Raw genomic sequence first — 21835 nt, forward strand, 5'->3', positions numbered from 1 at the left:
CTTGGCGGCCGGCAGCCATGGCCCTGCCTGTCACGCCTGGAGACTTCTGCCCTCTTCTATTCAGACGCATTTATTTGTTTGTTACTTTATTTGCAAAGCAGAGAGACAGAGTCCGGTTCACTCCTCAGAGCCTAACGCGGCTGGGCTGGGCCAGGCTGCAGAACCCGGAACCCCCCACCCAGGTCTCCGCGTGGGCGGCAGGGCCCAGCTGCTGGGGCATTGCCTGCCTGACAGGAAGCTGGGGTCGGGGGCCCAGCGGGGCTGGGGCGCAGGCGCTGTGGCTCGCGGCAGGCCACCTAAACTGGCCAGGCGCCTGCTCCTCGTCCCTTTTCCCACACGTAAACGATAGAATACACAGAATGAGTTAAGGCACCAATAGGGTGTCTCAGTATTTGATGGCTTACAGGGCAACCTGATTTAATTAAAACATTTTATGTTACCAGGCCAAAATTATGTGCTCTTCTATTTGCAAATGCGTTGGCTGCAAAAATTATGAGGAAAGCCCAGAACGAAAAACACTAATGAACGCGCCAAACTGCGTGGACGCCGGCGATTTGGAAGGCGGCCACCATTTGTCACCCACAGGTGCAGGACTGCCAAAACCCAGAAAAGACAGGTAGGTGCTTGGCACCCGCCCCCCCACAGGGGCAGGGGTCCACTCGAGAGTTAGGTGTCCACTCTGGAAGGAGAGCACGGGCGGGCGTGGGAGGAGCTGAGCACAGCCCCAGGAGGCAGCGCACCTGTACGGGCACCTGCTGTGGGCTTTGCGCGCGGAGTGACCGGGGTCCGTACAAGGTGCAGTGGCCCCGAGGGGTCTGACGCTGCCCTCGGTCAGCACAGAGCCGCAGCCAGGGACGACTCTCCATCTTCTGCCTTCTGAAGTGGCTGTGGGTTCCAGAGCAGGTGGTGGATGGTTCCCGTGTGCGTGTGAGCGCGTGTGCATGTGTGTGCATGTGTGTATGTGTGCATGTGTGTATGTGTGTGCATGTATATGTGTGTATGTGTGTGCATGTATGTGTGCATGTATGTGTGTGCATGCATGTATATGTGTGTGCATGTGTGTATGTGCATTGTGTGTGCGCATGTGTGTGTGCATGTGTGTATGTGTGTGTCTCTTCAGAGAGAGAGACAGATCTCACCGCCAGCCTGCTCCCTGGATGCCCCCAAGGCTGGTGCCGAGCCAGAATCAGGAATCAGGAACGCAACCCAGGTCTCCCGTGGGGCACTGAGCCCTCAGCAGTGCCTCCCGGGACGTGGGCGGGAAGCTGGGTCAGGAGCCGCAGCCGGGAACCGAACCCAGGCCTTCCGACCGGCAGTGCAGGCTGCTTCACCACCACGCCACACACCCACTGCCCAGTCAATGGATTTTTTAACTGAAATGAAAGCTATCTTTCTTTTTTTTTTTTTTACAGGCAGAGTTAGACAGTGAGAGAGAGACAGACAGAAAGGTCTTCCTTCCGTTGGTTCACCCCCCAAATGGCTGCTCTGGCCGGCGCACTGTGCCGATCCGAAGCCAGGAGCCAGGTGCTTCTCCTGGTCTCCCATGGGGTGCAGGGCCCAAGCACTTGGGCCATCTTCCACTGCCCTCCCTGGCCACAGCAGAGAGCTGGCCTGGAAGAGGAGCAACCAGGACAGAATCCGGCACCCCGACCGGGACTAGAACCTGGGGTGACGGTGCCGCTAGGCGGAGGATTAGCCAAGTGAGTCACGGCGCCGGCCGAAAACTATCATTTTTAAAAAAAGATTTATTTATTTGAAAGGCAAAGTGACAGAAAGAGAGACAGCGAACTCGATGTCCTGTCCACTGATGAGCTACTCCCCAAATGCCCCCAACAGCTAAGGCTGGAGCAGCCCAAAGCCAGGGGCCAGGAACTCCATGAGGTTCTCCCGCGTGGCTCCCACGTGGCTCCCACATGGCTGGTGGGAACTCAGGTATGTGGGCCATCACGGCTGCCTCCCAGGCATGCTGCCAGGCGTGGGTCAGAGCAGAGGGCCAGGACCCCTCGCAGGCTCCGGGATGAGGCGTGGGTGTCCCAGGCCGCTTCACCTGCCGTACCGCCCGCACACTCACTGGAGGACTTTGAAGCGGGTCACAGTCCTAGACCTCGAGGGTGGAGTAGCCATTTCACTGATTTGGGCTTGATTTCTCCACTAAAGGCGTCCTTGATTTTCACGTAATGGGGCAGGTGTCATAATTAACCAGCGTCAGTTTGCAAGACCAATTCACACGTATGAGGCTAGAGAGACATCAGAAACCCTCAGCATTGTGTCTTCAGAGATCTTTGGGAGCCGGCGGCACGTTCCGAGAGGCGGAGCGTGGAGCTGTCCCCGCCCCCACGGTGCTGCGTGCCGTGGACGTGGGGGCTGCCAAGCGTGGGACTTGCGTCTCCAGCAGAAGTCACGGCGTCAGCTTTGCAGGGACTGAAGCCAAGGCTGAGCGCTGTCGTCACAGCCCACGCTTTCAGTCGTGTGTGCGTGTGTGTGTGTGTGTGAGAAAGAGAGAGAGAGAGAGAGAGAGAGAGACGTGTTCCCGAAAGTTCTCCGTGTGAGCGCTCCTTGGGCGCCCTCTAGTTAAGCCGCAGTCGCCCCTGGAGCTCGGGTGGAAGCGGCTGCTCCCACACAACACAGTGCACCTTGACCTTGAGAACCGGAGGGCCCCCAAGGGCACTGAGGGGCCAGCCTCAGGCTGAGGCCGGGAGTCCGCACAGCCCGGGCACTGGCAGCTGTAGACGCCCCTGTGGGAAGGGGGCGGGGCCAGCACGCGGCACTGCCCCTGGAGCGCGGGCCAGTGTCGTAGGAGGTTCCTGCCTGGCCCGGAGTCGGACGCTGCAGCCCGGGAGCCTCTGGGTTTGTCAGTGGATCTGAGAAAATGTAGAGTCCGCCCTGAGGGATGTCGGGAGGCAGACGCCCGCCTGCCTGTGTCGTCCCGACAGCAGCCCACAGGATCGGTGCGCTTCCAGCACCAGAAGACAGCGCTGACGGCTCCAGGGGCCGTGTGGGTAGTTAGAGCGCCACCCGCAGGCCTTACAACTTAGAAATCAGCCTGCTACAGATTTACTGAATTTCTTTTTTTTTTTTTTTTTAATTTATTTATTGTGGCTGGTACCGTGGCGTAGTAGGCTAAGCCTCTGCCTTTGGCACCGGCATCCCAGACAGGTGCCAGTTCGTGTCCCCACTGCCCCTCTTCTTATCCAGCTCCCTGCTAATGGCCTGGGAAAGCAGCAGAGGATGCCCCACGGGCTGGGACACCGGCACCTGTTTGCACCCAGAAGAAGCTCCTGGCTGCTGGCTTTGGATTGGCCCTGCTCTGGCTGTCGCATCCACTTGGGGAGGGAACCAGTGGGTGGAAGACCTTTCTCTCCGTCTCTCCCTCTCTCCGTCTCTCTCTCTGTAACTCTGCTTCTCAAATGAATAAATAAAATCTTTTTTAAAAAATTTGAAAGGCAGAGTTACAGAGAAAGGCAGAAAAACAAAGGCAGAGAGTGAGAATCTTCCGTCCTCTGGTTCACTCCCCAAATGGCCACAACGGCAGGAGCTGAGCCGACCCAAAGCTGGGGGCTTCACCTGGGTCCCCCACACGGGTGCAGGGCCGCCAGCACTTGGGCATCTTCCTCTGCTTTCCCGGACCACAGCAGGGAGCTGGATGGGAAGTAGAGCAGCCGGGACTCAGACCAGTGCCCATCTGGGGTGCCAGGCGATGACCTCCTGCACCACAGCGCCGGCCCCAGACCTACTGAGTTCCCAGTCCTGCCTGCGGTTGCCTTGGCAGAAGGACGAGGTGGCTGCGTGGGCCTTGGCCGGGGCCCAGACGCTCGCGCCCCTGCTCAGTGGCGCACAGAGGGCTGGGGAACCTCGCGCCCCGAGCTGGCCCTGACCACCCTGCTCCCCACAGGCGGCCGGCGTCCTGCATCTCCTGGGAGGTGGTGGAGGCCACGTGCGCCTGCCTGCTGGCTCAGGGGGAAGAGGCCGAGAAGGAGCAGCGCTCCCAGTGCCTGGCGGAGCAGCTGGTCTTGGAGGAATTCGGCCGCTGCTTATCACAGATCCTGCACATTGAGTTCAAGTCCAAGGGGCTGAAGATGGAGTAGAGCACCGCAGAGGCAGGTGTGTGCCCGTCAGTGTTGTCTCGGGACGTGGAAAATCCGGGACTGTGGCCACAGCTGGGAGCCCAAAACCTGCCCTAATGCTGCCCCGTGGGCCGGAGGTTTGTCAGAGCTCGCTGGCGGCTGTGTGGGCCAGGACCTGTCTTTTTGACCAAGTGGGCGACATAAGCACTGCTTGTCTGGGCCAGAGAAGGAGGGGCCGTGGTCCTGGGAGCACTGTCCCCATGGGTGAGGCAGCCGGCGCAGGCCCTGGGGAGGGCCCCAGGGGAGGGGAGGAGGAGGACCCGCCTTCACCCTCCACCCTTGGGGAGCTGCCTCCCCGGGGCTGCCTCGGGCGCTTTTTGGTTTTTGTTTGTTTTTTAAATTATTTAGAAATGAATGCCCCAGCTGGGCTGCCCCACAGCCTGCCGCCTGGAGAGAGTCGCCCACTGCAGGAGACTGGGCTTGGGTCAGCGGTGTCGGGCGCTGCAGGGGTTAGAGTTCTGTCCAGTCTCTTACGTGTTTGTATCTGAGTTGTGGAAAAGTCCTATTACCCGATTAACTTCCCTGTCGTCCTCGCTGAAATATCACCTCCAGTCTGCAGGAGCCAGCGGGACGGCTGGTTCTGAGGCTGAGCCTGGCTGTGTCGTAGAACGCAAGCAGGTGTCTTCAGTGTGACAGTGAGCTTGGACGGGAGCTCACGTGCGCAGCGCCCCCGGAGTGGTGAAGGAATGTTCTCGTGGCGTGTCGGCCTCGCTGGGACAAGCCACGCGGAGCAGGGAGCAGCGTGTCTATGACCGCCTGCCCCTGACGGCACTGCCGAGGGCACTGTGCCAGCCGAGCCTGGCAGCACCTGCAGGTGGCCGTGACCCAGGGGCTGGGGACAGGGACGGGTGGCCCTGGCTGCAGGATGGGAGCTGGGGGCAAGGCTAGATGGAGGCCAAGTGGCCGCTGTGTGTCCCTGGCCTGGAGCAGCGGCCCGGGAACTTAGATGCCTGCGCCGGGGCCCGGCAGCTATTCTGACCCAGGCCTCGGGTCGCCGCTGCCTGGTCAAGTGGGAGAATTAAAGAGACAAAGTGAGTGTGGTGGGGGAGCCAGGTGCGAGGGTGGGCCCCGGGGTAGACCACCCCGAGCTGGGAGTGCGGACACAGGTACTCCAGCCTGGGGCTCCCAGCCTGGGGCTCCCGCGGCGTGGCCAGGGGAAGAGAGGGCAGCGGGGGGCCAAGTGTGGCCCTGCGGTCAGCTGGGAGCCACGCCTCTGCAGAGCCCACCCCGCCCAGGGAAGGCTCCCCCCAGGAAAGACCTCCCCCAGGGAAGGCCCTGCCCCACCTCCCAGTCTGACCGGTGGGGAAGCTGCAGCACCGTTAACTGGACCGAAGCCTGCCCGGCTCCTCCCCCTCGCCCGTTCTCTCTCTAATCTTCTGGAATGATCTTAAAATTTCTGCTCAGAGGACCGGGGTCTGCCACTCCCCACAGCCATCAGATCTGCCCCTTGCCAGCCTTCTGGCCACGGGAGGACCGCCCCCGCCAGTCCCCCCACTCCTGGGTCCGCCTCCACCTTCCTGCTGGTGTGGACCCAGGAGCTAGCGCAGCGCCCCCTGGCGAGCGCAGGCGGTGTCGCAGACCCTCTGCGGTGGGGGCGTGGCTCCGAACCGAAACCCAGTCCCCCACCCCCACCCCCGGCGCAGCGGCGACCGGACAGAGTGAGCAGGACCACTGTGGCCAGTTGCTATTTTTTATTTTGCCACTCAAAATAATTGTCCCAAAATCTTAAATTACGACAGCAGAGTGAGGCAGGGAGAGCAGGCATGGCCCCCGCCCCGGTCTCCGCACAGATGGCCGCCCGGAACAGTGGCTGGTCAGGGCTGCCCGGCGTCCTCCGGCGACCCAGCCACGGGGAGGTCGGCCAGGCTGTCCAGGGCCCCCGCCTCTGCAACAAAAGAGCCAACCCCGCCTCAGCAGCCGGCCTGGGCAGGGCTGCGCAGGGCCCTCCCGGGGGCTTCCAGGGTCAGGTGCAAAGTCTGGACCACCCGCCTCTGTGGGCTTCACCCCATGGTCAGCGCAGGTCTGAAGCCGTCCGCCTTTCAAGTCGTGTCGAGGGAGTGTTACAAACAATGACCTTGTCACCTGGAGGAGTGCTCGTGTTGCAAAGGGGGCAACAAAACAGACGGGCTGAGCCCCTGCACCCCTCGGGGCTCGGGCAGGGGCAGGTCAACACCACCATGCTGTCCTGTCCCCCCCAGGCTCCCTGCCCAGACAGCCCGGGGGCCGGGCAGGCGTGGTGTCCAGCCCCGCCTGATGCCCTTCAGCCACGTGGCCTGGGCACTCAGCCCCACGGAGGAAGCCCAAGAACCGCCTCAACTCTTCCAAGCTGGACAGCAAATGGTGCCGTCCACACTGCCGGAGACAGAGGCCCCCACCGCGGCCCGCCTCCCAGGGCTGCGGCCCCCTTCCCTCGGCCCTGCCCCCCCAGCAGCTCTGTGACCGCCATCCAGGCCAGGCGGGACCCAGCCTTCCCGCGAGGCGTGCGGGCGGCTGCCCCAGGGGCCCTGCATCTGCCACGCTTACACAGCAGGCAAGGGAGGCCCCCAAGAAGCTGCCCTACAAGCGATGGCCCAGGACACCGGCCCGAGGCCCCTGCTCCTCCCTGGTGGCAGTGCTGGCCAGGACTTGGGCGGGGGTGAGCCGCCCGCCGGTGGGGTTCCGCAGGCGTTTCCGGCCGCCATTTCACGCACCTTTGAGCCTCAAGAAAGTCAGAAACTCGATGATGGTGCGCGCGACGCTCTCGGGCGGGGCCCCGTCCCAGCTCCCTGCGGAGCAGGCAAGAGCACCCGTAAGCCCGCGGTCTCATGACGCTGCCCGGACCTGAGCCCAGGGGCCCAGGCTCACTCATGCAGCCTGGGGAGGGGGTTCCAGGCCCCACTCCGCCCGGGGCCTCCCTGCTGTCCGTGCTGCGGCCCTGTGGACAGCTGGAGCGGAGCCAGAGGGCTGCGGGCAAGGCGCGGGCCAGGTCAGGCTCAGGCTGTGGCTGGAGGGGAGGCGGGGTGCGGGTGCCCGGGCAGGGGCCTCCTCACCTGGCCTTAGCTGGTCCTCGGGCTGGAGCTCCCGCTTGCCAGCGAGGCCTTGCTTGTCATGGAAGGACCTGTGGTTGTCGATGGCGTCTGTCGGCAGATCAGAGGCAGGTGTCTGACCACTGCCAGCTCCCCCCCCCCCAAGCCCCAAGACGCACGCACATCTGCACTGCAAAATAAAGCCGGGGCCAGGCGCCAGGAGGGAGGGTGACCGGCCCGGCTGCACGTGCCAGGGCCACAGGCACACGGGCTGTTTGCAGCATCGGCGTGCACGTGCCCAGACTGCAGATGGGTGGGGCTGGAGAGAGGGGGCCGTGGAGGGGCAGCAAGTGGGAGAGGGCGAGGAGCCAGGTCTCCCGCTGCCTGCCCGCAGAACACTGGGATCTGACCGCACAGGGGCCAGGGGAGGGGCCGGCAGCCTGCAGCGCCCGGAGAGGTGCTCCCTGCACCCTCGTGCAGTCTCCCCACTGTCGGCCACCCCCCGGCCCCACTTAGGAGCCCAATGCAGGAGAGCCAGAAGAGGGGGCCCCGGGCTCTGTGACGTCCCCTCTGCGTGAGGACGTAACGGAGGGGCGACTCCCAGCACAGCAGGTGCCCACGGCTGCAGCCTGGCCAACCTCTCCCGGCAGAGGAGGCTAGGGACGCAGGAGGCGTGGGGTCGGGGGGTGCCCACCCGGCCTCCTCTTAGGTCAGCCACACCAGGGGGACGCCCCACCCTCAGCGTCCTGTTGAGGCCTCCCTCCCTGCTTAGGCATTAGCCATCCGACAGTGCCTCCATCCTCAGAGCAAGAGGGGTCCTCGCGGCGCCCGTGGGACTGGCCCGCGTAGGAGGGGGTGGGGACAGGTCTGAACAGGAAGAGAACCATCCCCGTGTAGTCTGGAGCCAGACAAGTGGGCCCGGCCACCTGCAGTGGGTCACATGTCAATTCCCACGTGCAGCTTGGAGCCGGGGACGAGGGCAGAGCCCAGAGGGCGCGCCTGTGCCGTGGGAGCCACCAGCGGCTGCGGAAGCCAGGGCCCAGGACGGGGCTGCAGAGCCTGGCGGGGGGGATGCCCAGGGTCAGGGCAGAGCAGGCACGGAAGAAGCCTCTGGAAGGAAGAGGTGCTGGGGTCACACGTGCAGAGCACTGTGGAGGCCTCTGGGGACCCCAGGGGAGGTTTCGGGGGGCAGGGTGGGACGGAGGCAGCTTCGGTGGAACCGGGGAGCCCGGCGAGACGCCCTCAAGGGCTGCCCAGCTGCAGGGTGGGGGACGAGAGTCAGGTGCACAAGGGATTGAGGTCCCAGAGGCCAGGCAGAGGGGGTCTGCAGGTCCCGCCTCCCTCCTGGGTGTCGCCCACCTGCTGGGAGGGAGGGTCAGGCAAAGGTGAGAGGCCGCCCAGGCTGGGAGGGACTGAAACTGCCTCCCACCCCACCCCCCGGGGCCTGCCCAGAGCTGGGACAGCAAGTGATGAGGGCTGGGTGGGCGGGGCCTTGGTCGCTCACGTGGGCCGAGCAGGTAGCCGGCGCTGTTCAGGGTCCAGCCTCTCTTCTCCTTTGCCTGGAAAGAGAGAGGAGGGGGTCAGAGGCCTGGGGGCGCAGCACAGGGACCGCCGCGGACGCGCGTGGGGGTCCACGGCCCCGGCCGCGGCTCCAGGGCGCCCCGCGCTGTCCAAGGCTGCGGGACCGCGGCTCACACCGCCCACCACGCCCCGCGCGCCCATCCCCGACTCACCGGCAGCGCGAGCGCCCGCGGGGCCGGCAGGGCGGCGGCGAGCAGGAGGCAGACGAGCAGCGGGGCGCCGGCCCGGGCCATCTGCGGAGGGAGGGCAGGGGCGTCGGGCCGGGCTCGGGGGCCGCGGGGGACGGCCGGGGCCGGGGCGGGGCGCGCACCTTGCGGGACTGTCCCGGGACGTCGCGGGGCGGGCGGGTCTGGCCGGGTCCGAGCGGGTCCGGGCTGGGTCCTGGCGTCCAGGCGGGTCCGGCAGGGCGCTCAGCGCATGGCGCGGCGGGTCGCCGAGAGGGCAGCGGGCAGCGGGCGGCCGGGCTCCCTCGACGTGTCCTGCAGGGCTGCCGCCGCCGCTATTTATCTGCGCCTCCCGGGGCCGCGCGGCCGCGTCACGGGGCCCAGCACCGCCCAGCGCCCCCACCAGCCCGGGGGCGGAGTGACCGGAACTCCATCCCTGCGGGCAGCGCCGGGGGCCTGTATTGTGGGGGGGCAAAGGCAGGCCCCCCACGTCCGCGATAGGGTCTTCCCGCGGGAGAGACCCCTTCCACCCCCGTGCGAGAGACCCCCCATCCCGCGGGAGAGACCCCCACCCCCATAGGAGAGACTCCCCCTATCCCGCGGAAGAGACCCCCTTCCCGCGACAGACCCCCACCCCCGGGGGAGAGAACCCCTACTCCCGCGGGAGAGACCCTCCACCCCCGCGGGAGAGACCCCCACCCCCATAGGAGACTCCCCCTATCCCGCGGAAGAGACCCCCATCCTGCGAGAGATCCGCACCCTCGCGGGAGAGACCCCCACCCCCGCGGGAGGGACCCGAGGGACCCGCCCATCCCGCGGGAGAGATCACCTTTCCCGCAGGAGAAACCCCCACCTCCGCGGGAGAGACCCACATCCCTATGGGAGAGACCCCCACCCCCGTAGAAGAGACCCCCCCTATCCCGCGAGAGACCCCCACCCTCGCGGGAGAGACCCTCCACCCCCGCGGGAGAGACCCACATCCCTATGGGAGAGACCCCAACCCCAGGGAGAGCCCCACCCCACTCCCGGCCCAGGTCATCGCCGCCCTCACCCCGCCTTGGCTCCTAGCCAGAGCCCCCAGCCCCACCAGCCGGCCTGAGGGGAAGGCGTGCAGAGGAGGGACACGACCACAAGAGGGCAGCCGCGGTTAGGGACCACCGCAGTCCCGGCTAGGCCCAGTGGGGGGGCCTGCGCTCCACCGGCCCTGGAGGGAGCCCCGAGCCCAGCTGAAGGGGCGGCAGCGGGGGTCTCTTGGCCACAGCGGTGGGTCCTCACTGCTGCAGTCCAGCTGGGACTCCCAGAGGCTGGCGGGGGCAGGGGCGGGCTGGCAGGTGCAGACCCCCACACAGGGGCAACCCCCCCCGCCCTCCCACCCCCAGTCCCGGGGACAGCACAGCCCAGGGCACCACCCACATTGCCCGTCATTCATCCAGAGCTCCCAGCAGGAGGTCTCGGCCGCTGCACCCCCTGAGCTGAGCTCCAATCGGTGATGTCACTGGGCACCCGGGGTGGACAGCACAGGGCCACTGATGGCCGCTGAGGCCATCACCACGTCTCCCACATTCCATTCCCAAGAGCCTTTGCGCAGCCCACCAAGGGGGGGCAAGGGAGAGCCGTGGGCTCCCAATGGGACGGGGAAGGACCCCTGGGACACTCGGGGACCTGGCCACGGCCAGCTGGCAGCCAGGGAGAACAGGCGCTGGGGCCGACGCCTGCTCTGGCTTGTGGGTGGGGTGCTGGGGGTGACCGGGCCTAGGGAGGGGTCTTGGACCAGACTTGGCCATCCTGGGGTGAGGGTGAGGGTGTCCCACGTGCAGCCTGCGGTGGGAGCGAGAGGGAGGGAGAGGCTGTGGCCCTGGCAGGCTTGAACCGTGGAGGCCAGAGGGACATCACCAGCGGGGCAGGGGGCAGGGGCGGTGTCCGCGGCCTTGTCCACCGGGGCTACCTTTGAAATGCCACGACCTTGGTAATGCCACAGTGCGCCCTGGCCAGCGTCGGCCCCACCATGTGCCCCTCCCCCAAGCCGGGCTGACCATGAACCCATGAATCCCCAGAGGGGCTGGAAGGCGGGGCCCTGGGCAGTGGGCGGGGTCACAAGGCTCCCATGGGGTCCAGGGCCAGCAGGTGCAGGGAGCCCAGCTGCTCTCCCTCAGCCTCCCAGGAAAATCCGGCCACAAGCAGGCCAGGGCCGAACGCTGCGGCTTGGCCTCCACTCTGGGAGGTGAGCGGTGCCGGCCCCCAAGCATTTCTGGGCAGCAGGGCCCCACCTTCCATGGGTGCACAGAGGCGGGCCGGGCCATGACTGACAGGGGAGCCAGACAGAGCACAGGGCCTGGGTGGGCGTGGGCTGGCCACTGAGACCCCAGCTGGGACGCCCGCACCCCAAATCAGGAGCCCAAACCCAGCTCCCTGCCGCAAGTACTTGGGTCCCTGCCCCCTCCTGGCTCCCGGCTCCTGGCTGCTGCCTACCCCAGCCCTGGCTGTTGCAAGCATTTGGGGCAAACCAGCAGTGGGAGCCCCCCGTCTCTGTCTCTCTCTGTCTCTGTCTCTCTGTCTCTCTCCCTCTCTCCCCCTGTCTGTCTCACTGCCTCACAAAATAAATACACAAATACAAGTTTAAACAAGAACCCAGTCTGGCCATGTTCCCCCGCGTGTCTCCGTGAGTAACTGCGTGATGGAGCCACCTGAGGCGCTGTGTCCGCTGAGCAGAGACCCATCCTCCAGGGAACACGCCGGCTGCTCGGGGCGACCCACCCCCAGCCAGCACCGCTCCCTGAGCCTGGGCAACCGGACGCCAGATCCCGGAGCCGGCGGGCACTCAGGACCTGCGATGACCCCCGACAGACAAACCAGGACAGCCCAGCCGGGGCGCCCGCACCTGCTTCCTGGCTCCAGCTGTGCTGGAACCCACAGCCAGGCCACTAATGGGCTCCTCGCCCGGCAGCGACCCGAGGGGAGTGGCTGTCAACCGTGATCGCCGAGACAGCCCAGTGTGTGGCCGGCAAAATGGCCCAGCATTACCGTAATGGACGGCCAGCAGAGAGCCTTGGCCCACCCGGCCCCACGCGCTGCCCAGCTCCGCTCCGGAGCTCCTACAGCCAGGGTGCCTCGCCCCGCGGGAGCTCCTCCTCACATCCCCGGCCATGAAATTAGCGCCTGGTAGGATGGGCACCCAGTGGAGACACACACACACATGCACACACACACATGCACACAGGCACGCACGCACGCACACACACGCAGGTGCACACAGCTATCCCCGGCTATCCCAAAGGGAGGAGGATGGACTCAGGCTTGGCTGGGGGAACCGCGGGGCCCAGCACACGCCCAGTGCGGGGTGGTCACGCTGGGAGGCCCCCTGTTCCGTCCATTTCCCTTCCTTCCTGCTGCCTGGAACATGGACGTGAGGGCTGGAAGTGAGCAACTGCCCTGGGCCACCAGGTGACGGCTGCTGGGGACAGAGGCACGGAGTCACCCCACAGGTGCTCATGCCCTTGACGTGATGTCCGGCTGGCTGTGCCCCAAGAGCCCCCTGCTCCAGTCCCCCATGCACAGGGCCAGCTCGGAGCCCTGTCAGCGGGTCTGCGAGGCCAGGTGGTCGTCCTTACTCGGATTTGTGAAATGCATTTAGACGGAACTTGCAGAACCTGGGCCCTCTCCCCACACCGTCTTCTGTCCCCCAAACCACCCGCTCCGCCCCTCCGCTGCCCGGCTCTGAGTCCACCTCTGTCCCCCCGTCTGCACTTCCCGGGGTCCTGCCGGGCACCTGCCTGGCCAGGGGCGGGGATCCACCAGTTGGCGGTTTCTGGAAGTTGGCAGGGCTGGCCTTGCCTGATGGCTGGGGCGGATGGCCTGCGGCGGGGAGAGCCGGGGGGCGCGGGCCAGTGACTCAGCTGCAGGCCTGGGCAGAGGCACCTGTTTCCTGGCCCCCAGCAGGAGCGGTGGCAGCACCCACAGGCCATATGGGAGTCCATCTGGCGAGGGACCTGGGGCCGTGGGAGGCGGGTGGCAGCGCAGGGGACCCAGTCATCACCAAGGAGTGTGGCCTGCAGCCAGGTGCTCCCAGATGCCCCCGCTGGAGGTGTGACCCACCCACACCCTGCTCCTCCGCTTAACCGGAAGCCTTTTGGTCGCCGACCCCGGCTTGGGGGTCGGGGGGGGCTTCAGCTTCCGCCCGGCCCAGCTGGTGAACCCAGTGGTCTCCACTGCCGGACAGGAGCTCTGCCCAGCTGAGCCTGCCCCCCATGACCAAGTGGCTGCTGCCTCTTCCCAGGTCCTGCCCTGCGGGGGCAGGTCAGCCTCCACCCTGCCCAGCCGGCCCCGGGAGCTCGCCGGCCAGTGGTGCCATGGGTATGGGCTGACGGATGGACCCAGGAAACCAACCCGGAAAACACCGGCTCCAGACCCCCGTCGGCCTTCCGAGCCGCGCGTCCTCACTGGCTGGCTCCCGCCTCCAGGGAGGTGGGCGACAGGTCAGCCAGCGCAGGGCTCTGTGTGCCACTGGCACTGTCCAGAATCTTCCAGATGCCAGGCTGGGTGGGGGAGGGATGCAGCTAGGAAAGGCCTTGCCCCGCCCCCTGCCCTTGGTGAATGACAGGAGGATGGACAGACAGAGGGAGATCTCCGGTCCACTGCTTTGTTCCTCGAACCCCAGCGGGGCTAAGCCAGGACCTGGGGGTTCCCTGGCGGCCTCCCGCGTGGATGGCAGGGACCCCAGGACTTGAGCCATCGGCCTGCTCCCTCCAGCGTGTGCAGGAAGCTGGATCGGAAATGGTGCTGGGACTTGAACCCAGCACTCTGACGCGGGTGCCAGCGTCTCAACCTCCCTCTGGCTGCAGACATCATTGCTGCGTGGAACACGGGCCATGGAGCGGCCACCTGCTGAGGGCCACGTGGGTCCCCGTCTCAGCAGTCACCCGCCTGCCCCCGCCCTGCGCGGTGTGCTCCCAGGACTGCACTCACGTTCCCGCATTCTGTCCATCCGGGCGGTTCTGAATCCTGCGCTGGACCCTGAGGCCGTGCCCTCCCCTTCGCCCCCAGCCTCGGGCCTCCCTCCGCCTGCCACCTGGCGGCGCTGTTTCCAGGGGCAACGCAACTCCACGGTTTGGCACCTGCTGTCTTCCCTGCCCATCTCCCCGCAGCGGGGACCGGGTCTGCTCCACGCTTCCGTGACGGCTCATACAGCTGTGCCCCGACCCATGTGGGAGACCTGGTGGACTCCTGGCTCCCAGCTCCAGCCTGGGCCAGCCCCGGCTGTTGGAGGCCATTTGGGGAGTGACCCAGCGGATGGAAGACCTCTCTCTCTCTCTCTCTCTCTCTCTCTCTCTCTCCCCCCTTTTCAAGCAGATGAAAATAGATAAGTAAACATTTTTAAAATAAGAAAGCAGAATGCGTGGGCAAGAGCTCAGTTCCGAGCGGTTCTGCTGTGTGCCACAGCTTGAAAACCGGGCCCAGCGCCATCGGAGGGTCAGGTGCGCCCAGCCTTCGTGTCACCTCCCAGCAGGATAAACGGGACCATGGGCAGGAGAAGCAAATCTGGGGAAACCCTGCTACTGTGGCTGAGGCCCTGGGCCAGCTCCCCGAGGAGGGCACTGCCCATCCCCAGCGCCACCTGTTTGCAGCCAGGGTGGGGGTGGGGCTGCCCCAGCTCCTCCCCACCCACAGCTTCTCCTGTGCCCAGGGTCTCAGTGCGGGCCAAGGGTAGCAGACTGCTCCCAAGGGTAGTGTACAGCACTCGCCTGCTCTGACCCCGCAGTGCAGCCAGGGGGCGCCATGGGAGGGGGGCTGGGACCAATCTGGCGAGGTCGGGACCCCACAGCACGGTGGCTGCCCCGGTCCCACAGACCCAGCAGTTGTGGGGGGTGGAGGGGCAGCCGCCCTGCTCAGCGGGGCCGGCCCGGTGCTGCCCGTCCTTGGTGAGGCCCCCAGCCCAGCCCAAGGGTAGCGTTCTGAGCTTTCTCCCTCTGAGGCCGGGTTCAGGTGCCTTCCTGTGTGGCGTCCGAGGCGCCCCCTGTCTGGCCTGGACCACCTGTCCAGCCTCCCCGCTGCGTCCAGAACCACAGGTTCCCTGCGCTGGAAACGTTTTACATAAGCACACAGGCTGGTCCACGCTGGGCTGTGCGCCAGGGCCCCAGCTGCTCTACCTGTGCCGGAGCCGCGAAGCCTCGGGCTGTGCTGGGAGACCAGGGCGGGGTGGGCCACAGCCAGGCCCTGCGCAAGGGCAAGGCTTGGGGAGGGGGCCCTGAGGCTTCTGGTGAGAAAACCCGCCCCGCGCAGCCGCAGCAGCGTGGCAGTGAGCGACTCCGGGCAGTCGGCCCTCAGGTGGGAGAGGACATCACAGCCACACTCCCTCTCCCCCACCCCAGCTCTGCCTGCTGCGCCCGGGGCGGGGCTTCACCAGGGGTGAAGACGGAACCCAGGCTCAGCCAGCGGCACTGTGCGGAGCTCATTCACTCTCCAAGTGCGCGGGGCACAGAAGGTGCTGATGGGACAGGACTGGGCCAGGTGCCCACAGCTGGGCGGGGGCAGGGCTGGGTCAGGTGTGCACAGCTGGGGGGGCAGGGCTGGGTCAGGTGTGCACAGCTGGGCGGGGGCAGGGCTGGGTCAGGTGTGCACAGCTGGTGGGGCGGAGCTGGGTCAGGTGTGCACAGCTGGGCGGGGACAGGGCTGGGTCAGGTGTGCACAGCTGGGTGGGGACAGGGCTGGGTCAGGTGTGCACAGCTGGGGGTGCGGGGCTGGGTCAGGTGCCCACAGCTGGGGGGGCGGAGCTGGGTCAGGTGTGCACAGCTGGGCGGGAACAGGGCTGGGTCAGGTGTGCACAGCTGGGTGGGGACAGGGCTGGGTCAGGTGCCCACAGCTGGGGGGCGGAGCTGGGTCAGGAGCCCACAGCTGGGCGGGGGCGGGGCTGGGTCAGGTGTGCACAGCTGGGTGGGGACAGGGCTGGGTCAGGTGTGCACAGCTGGGTGGGGACAGGGCTGGGTCAGGTGTGCACAGCTGGGCGGGGGCAGGACTGGGCCAGGTGCCCACAGCTGGGCGGGGGCAGGGCTGGGTCAGGTGTGCACAGCTGGGGGGGCAGGGCTGGGTCAGGTGTGCACAGCTGGGGGGGCAGGGCTGGGTCAGGTGCGCACAGCTGGGCGGGGGCAGGACTGGGCCAGGTGCCCACAGCTGGGCGGGGGCAGGGCTGGGTCAGGTGTGCACAGCTGGGGGGGCAGGGCTGGGTCAGGTGTGCACAGCTGGGGGGGCAGGGCTGGGTCAGGTGTGCACAGCTGGGCGGGGGCAGGGCTGGGTCAGGTGTGCACAGCTGGGGGGGCAGGGCTGGGTCAGGTGTGCACAGCTGGGCGGGGGCAGGGCTGGGTCAGGTGTGCACAGCTGGGGGGGCAGGGCTGGGTCAGGTGTGCACAGCTGGGCGGGGACAGGGCTGGGTCAGGTGTGCACAGCTGGGGGTGCGGGGCTGGGTCAGGTGCCCACAGCTGGGGGGGCGGAGCTGGGTCAGGTGTGCACAGCTGGGCGGGAACAGGGCTGGGTCAGGTGTGCACAGCTGGGCGGGGACAGGGCTGGGTCAGGTGCCCACAGCTGGGGGGCGGAGCTGGGTCAGGAGCCCACAGCTGGGCGGGGGCGGGGCTGGGTCAGGTGTGCACAGCTGGGGGGGCGGAGCTGGGTCAGGTGTGCACAGCTGGGTGGGGACAGGGCTGGGTCAGGTGTGCACAGCTGGGCGGGGACAGGGCTGGGTCAGGTGTGCACAGCTGGGTGGGGACAGGGCTGGGTCAGGTGTGCACAGCTGGCCGGGGACAGGGCTGGGTCAGGTGTGCACAGCTGGGCGGGGACAGGGCTGGGTCAGGTGTGCACAGCTGGGCGGGAGCAGGGCTGGGTCAGGTGTGCACAGCTGGGCGGGGACAGGGCTGGGTCAGGTGTGCACAGCTGGGCGGGAGCAGGGCTGGGTCGGAGCAGGGCTGGGTCAGGTGTGCACAGCTGGGGGTGGGGCTGGGTCAGGTGTGCACAGCTGGGGGGGCGGGGCTGGGTCAGGTGTGCACAGCTGGGGGCGGGGCTGGGTCAGGTGTGCACAGCTGGGGGGGCGGGGCTGGGTCAGGTGTGCACAGCTGGGGGCGGGGCTGGGTCAGGTGTGCACAGCTGGGGGGGCGGGGCTGGGTCAGGTGTGCACAGCTGGGGGGACAGGGCTGGGTCAGGTGCCCACAGCTGTGGGGGCGGGGCTGGGTCAGGTGTGCACAGCTGGGGGGGCGGGGCTGGGTCAGGTGTGCACAGCTGGGGGGGCGGGGCTGGGTCAGGTGTGCACAGCTGGGGGGGCGGGGCTGGGTCAGGTGTGCACAGCTGGGGGGACAGGGCTGGGTCAGGAGCCCACACCTGGGCGGGGACAGGGCTGGGTCAGGTGTGCACAGCTGGGCGGGGACAGGGCTGGGTCAGGTGTGCACAGCTGGGGGGGCGGGGCTGGGTCAGGTGTGCACAGCTGGGGGGGCGGGGCTGGGTCAGGTGTGCACAGCTGGGGGGGCGGGGCTGGGTCAGGTGTGCACAGCTGGGGGGACAGGGCTGGGTCAGGTGCCCACAGCTGTGGGGGCGGGGCTGGGTCAGGTGTGCACAGCTGGGGGGGCGGGGCTGGGTCAGGTGTGCACAGCTGGGGGGGCGGGGCTGGGTCAGGTGTGCACAGCTGGGGGGGCGGGGCTGGGTCAGGTGTGCACAGCTGGGGGGACAGGGCTGGGTCAGGAGCCCACACCTGGGCGGGGACAGGGCTGGGTCAGGTGTGCACAGCTGGGCGGGGACAGGGCTGGGTCAGGTGTGCACAGCTGGGGGGGCGGGGCTGGGTCAGGTGTGCACAGCTGGGGGGGCGGGGCTGGGTCAGGTGTGCACAGCTGGGGGGGCGGGGCTGGGTCAGGTGTGCACAGCTGTGGGGGCGGGGCTGGGTCAGGTGTGCACAGCTGGGGGCGGGGCTGGGTCAGGTGTGCACAGCTGGGGGGGCGGGGCTGGGTCAGGTGTGCACAGCTGGCCGGGGACAGGGCTGGGTCAGGAGCCCACACCTCCCATGGAGGGAGGTGGTGTTGGGTGGGGGAGGGGCCGAGGGTCTTTCCCTACCCCCTGCCCAGGAACCCACCTGAGCAGCAGGAAGCTTGGGGCCTTGGGGAGAGGCTGACCCCCCCAGGTGGGCACCTGCAGGCGACACAGCTGCCTGGCCCTGCTCACGAAGCTTCGGGGTGATGTCCCCGGCGGGCGCAGCAGCCTGGGTGCTGGGTGACTCAGCGCCGCTCCGAGGTCCCGGCCAGCGGCTGCCGAGATGAAAGGACTCGGGCCGGGCGCCTCGCAGGGCGCGGCTTTCATGTTCTCCAGCCCCGCCGCTTGCATCTGCCGCCCACCTTGGCCGCCAGAGCCGGGGAGGGGCGGGGGGGGGGGTCGGGCTGCGCTGGCCACTGCCTCCCTACCCCTTCTTTCCACGTGCGCTGTTCCCTTGAGCCTGAGAGCCCTGCAGAGGGCAGGACCCCACCCACCACCCTGCAGGAAGAGTGCCCGGAGCCCCCCACCCGCTCCTCCCCCAGGGGCTTTCCCCAGGGCACAGGCTGGGTAGGGCTACAGGTCAGCTCGGTCTGCGGGCAGTGTGGGAAGAGTGGAGGAGGGGCTGGGGCTGGGGCTGGGGGCTGAGCACCCAGGGACAAGCCCAGCTCCTGCTGGTCCCCAGCCCCTCCCATCTGGCCAAGGGAAGCCGCACCTGGCCCAGCTCACCCGGGCAGGGGCGGGCACTGCAGGGGGACTTACAAGCAAGTCACAGGCAGCAGGAGCGGCAGCCTGGGGGTGAGAGGACCCCTCCCCACTGCCAGCCATGCCCACCCACCCCCCAGCATTCCCACAAGTGGCCCCGTTGGGAGTCCTGGGCAGGCTGTGATGAATGCCTTGTGGGTGTTTATGCCATTTTTCCATTTCGGTTTTGATAAATGAAAGGCTAGCGTTTCATAAGAGCGGCGATTGGTTTTATAACCAACACATTTATGAAGACCTCCAGGCCATTTAGTCACACTTAAAATCTCATAACTGGGCCAAGGGAGGAAAGAAAATAGCATTTATTCTCTCCTCTGGAAGTGACGTCGGCGTCGCTGCCCTGTTGGCCAGGGTTCAGACTGATCCCGAGACAGAGACGCGTGGTCCAGAAAGGGAAGGCGTGGAGCAGGACGGGTGACGACAGGCACACGGCGCGGCCGCGGGGCGGCGGGGGGCCTGGCCCCTCTGACACAGCCACTCCCTCGGCTCCTTGGGTCACGTCCTGGTTTGGGGTCGCCTCCCCGGGAACCAGGTCCGTCCTGGGGCACCTGTTGTCTGCCTTTTCCTGAGGCACTGGACACGACAGGTGCTCTGGGCAGGGCGGGCTCTGGGGTGCTGTGAGGGGCGTTCCCGAGGCGACCCTGGGCCAGGCGACTGCGGGGGGCGCTCTGGGTGTGGCTCTGCTGTCTTGGGGTCCTGTGCCCGGCATTTGGGGGAGACTCTTGCTTTCATTTGACACCAGTGGGGAGGGTGGGGGACAGGGTCCCGGCCTGGAAGCCCTGCAGGGCTGGGGGCAGGAGAGCTGCGGGCGGGGCGGGCTCAGTCCCACCCTGGGCTGCAGGAGGAGGCCCTGACCAGGTGGCCGCGGTGGCCGAGCTGGTGGGCGCCAGGGCCGAGATGTCCAGACTCCCACCTGGAGGCAGGGGTGTGACCCTCTGCCCGCCCGCCTGGGGGGTCGGGCGTGATTGTCCCAACGACCCCCTGCCCGCATCTCCATTCTGTCTGTTTGTCAAAGATTTGTTTATTTATTTGAAAGTCAGAGTTACACAGAGAGCGAGAGACAGAGAGAGAGAGAGAGAGAGAGAGAGAGCGGTCTTCCATCCGCTGGTTCACTCCCCAGATGACCACAACGGCCGGAGCTGTGCTTATCTGAAGCCAGGAGCCAGGAGCTTCCTCCGGGTCCTCCCACGTGGGTGCAGCGGCCCAAGCACTTGGGCCATCCTCCACTGCTTTCCCAGGCCGCAGCAGGGAGCTGGATGGGAAGTGGAGCAGCCGGGACTCGAACCCGTGCCCATACGGGATCCGGCCCTGCAGGCGGCAGCTTTACCAGCTATGCCACAGCGCCAGTCCCGGAATGTACATTTCTAACACTGAATTGTCAAATTTTTGAAAGGCAGAAGAGAGAGACCTTCCATCTGCTGGTTCACTCCCCAGACGCCCACGACAGCCAGGGTCCAGGAACTCCAGGTCTCCCACGTACCTGAGCCCTCACGGCTGCCCGTCAGTCTGCGTTAGCAGGAGGTGGAGCCGGGACTCGAACCCAGGCCCTCTGGTGTGGGATGCAGGTGACCCAAGCAGTGGCTTGACCTCTGCCTCGCGGCCTCGCTCTAATTTTTTTTTAATTAATTTATTTGAAACTCAGGGACAGAGAGGTCTTCCACCTGCTGGTTCACTCCTCAGATGGCTGCAACGGCCGGGGCTGGGCCAGGCTGAACCCACAGCCAGGAGCTGCATCCGGGTCTCCCACGTGAGTGCAGGAGCCCAAGCACTCGGGCCACCTTCTGCTGCTCTCCCAGGGAGTGGGGCGCTGGACTGGAAGCAGAACAGCCGGGACTCGAACCGGCGCCCCTGTGGGATGCCAGCGCCGCAGGGTTTCCCGGCTGCACCGCAGCGCCGCCTCCCACCGTGGCGACTTCCTCTCCCCACCTGGTCCTCCCCGGAGAAATCTCGAGAAGCTGCACCCTTGGAGACCTGCAGGGGGCTGACCGCTAACCTGCACCCCTCACCCGTGTCCGCGGCGTCCCTCCGTGCACTGGAGGTTGGATCGGCCCGGGAGCTCCACGCGGGAGGGAGGGAGGGAGGGAGGGAGGGAGGGAGGGAGGGAGGGAACCCGTCAGAAGTGAGCCCGCGAGGCCTCTTGCTCAGTGGCCGAGCCAGGGACCCCGCTGGCCCTCGGGCACCGTTAGGGTTTCCATTCCTACAGCAAACACTCCAGGCCACCGACTGTGACGGGGAGAGGTTGTCTGCATCCCAGTCCCGAGGTCCAAGTCCGCCTGGGGTGAGACCAGGGCAACACGGGCCCTGGGGCGGCAGCTCAGAGATGGAGACCCCCGGGGGACCTGCGGCGGGGCTGTGGGCAGGGACGCTGTCCATCTGGGGAGATGCGACGCTAGAAGTGGCGGCAAGGGTCGCACACGGGGTGTGTGTGCAGGCCCCGAGCTGTGTGCTCACAGCTAGAACGGCGGGTGTCACAACTCTGCTTGCAAGAGTAGCTATTCCTAAAACAACCTGACTCTTCACAAATTCTCCCGAAAAAGGACAAGGGAAAGACGTGTCTAGAAAGGGCCAGACCCAGCCTCCACATTCTCGTGTGTTCCAGGGTCCAGCAGGGGAAGGCAGGCAGGGGAGGGTGCCGGGTGCCTGGCACCCAGGGCTCCCCGAGCCTGCAGGTGCACCCCACTGCCCTGGGCTCTGGCCGGGTCGCCTATGCCAGGTTACTCAGCTTCCCTGCGCTGAAGGAACCCAACAATGTCGGCTCCTGAGTCGCTGCAGACATTGACCTAGGAGGACGTAGGGTGCATTCCTGGGGACCCCTGGGCCCCAGGACAGGAGAGCCCCTGCACCTGCTCTGGCCCTGGCCCCGGTCAGGGGCTCAGGACGAGGGGAAGGACTTGGAGGGGCCCGGGTCTGGGAGCGCCCCTGTGATACCTGTGGGCGTCCTCTGCTCCCCACATCCTCAGGGAGAGGAGCCCCAGGAAAATGCAGACGCTGGCCGTGCTTCCGGGCGAGGCTGGCACCGTGTTCCGACCGCCAGGGACAGGCGGCGAGCGAGTGCGGCTCAGATCCAGGCTGAGACGTCCATTTGAGAACCTGCCGTCACGGTGACCCGCAGTGGGCCTGGGAGCGGCGGGCGGATGGCCGCCGGGGTCAGGACGCCCTCACAGTGCTCCTGGCTGGCAAGCGTTTATAGAACAAGCCGGAAGCA

The 21835-nt window shown here is 66.8% G+C and overlaps 2 protein-coding genes across 3 annotated transcripts in view; one reads left to right on the forward strand and one right to left on the reverse strand.

The window, feature by feature from the left end:
* The window catches only part of TESMIN (testis expressed metallothionein like protein), a 52746-nt gene extending 32053 nt beyond the window's left edge, over positions 1 to 20693 (forward strand). Inside the window, exons 8-10 of one of the 2 annotated variants that reach the window (XM_089312384.1) lie at positions 444 to 616; positions 3893 to 4101; positions 20273 to 20693. In XM_089312384.1, coding sequence (XP_089168510.1) covers positions 444 to 616; positions 3893 to 4085 — 366 coding nt within the window. In that variant the 3' untranslated portion in view covers positions 4086 to 4101; positions 20273 to 20693. Of the gene's footprint in view, positions 1 to 443; positions 617 to 3892; positions 4614 to 20272 lie in introns of those variants that run through there. The other variant, XM_051827882.3, reaches the window with a different exon arrangement.
* On the reverse strand, positions 5787 to 9230 carry GAL (galanin and GMAP prepropeptide). The gene is made up of 6 exons (XM_051827890.3): positions 9021 to 9230; positions 8863 to 8943; positions 8634 to 8688; positions 7154 to 7240; positions 6815 to 6889; positions 5787 to 6009 (listed from the first exon to the last, which is right to left on the reverse strand). The coding sequence occupies exons 2-6, from the start codon at positions 8941 to 8943 to the stop codon at positions 5939 to 5941; spliced, it is 369 nt and encodes a 122-aa protein (XP_051683850.1). The 5' UTR covers positions 9021 to 9230; the 3' UTR covers positions 5787 to 5938.
* Positions 20694 to 21835: the final 1142 nt, after the last annotated feature.

Source organism: Oryctolagus cuniculus, chromosome 1, assembly GCF_051225735.1.
Source record: "Oryctolagus cuniculus isolate XC-2025 breed Fujian yellow rabbit chromosome 1, ASM5122573v1, whole genome shotgun sequence".
In the NCBI taxonomy this organism is placed as follows: domain Eukaryota; kingdom Metazoa; phylum Chordata; class Mammalia; order Lagomorpha; family Leporidae; genus Oryctolagus; species Oryctolagus cuniculus.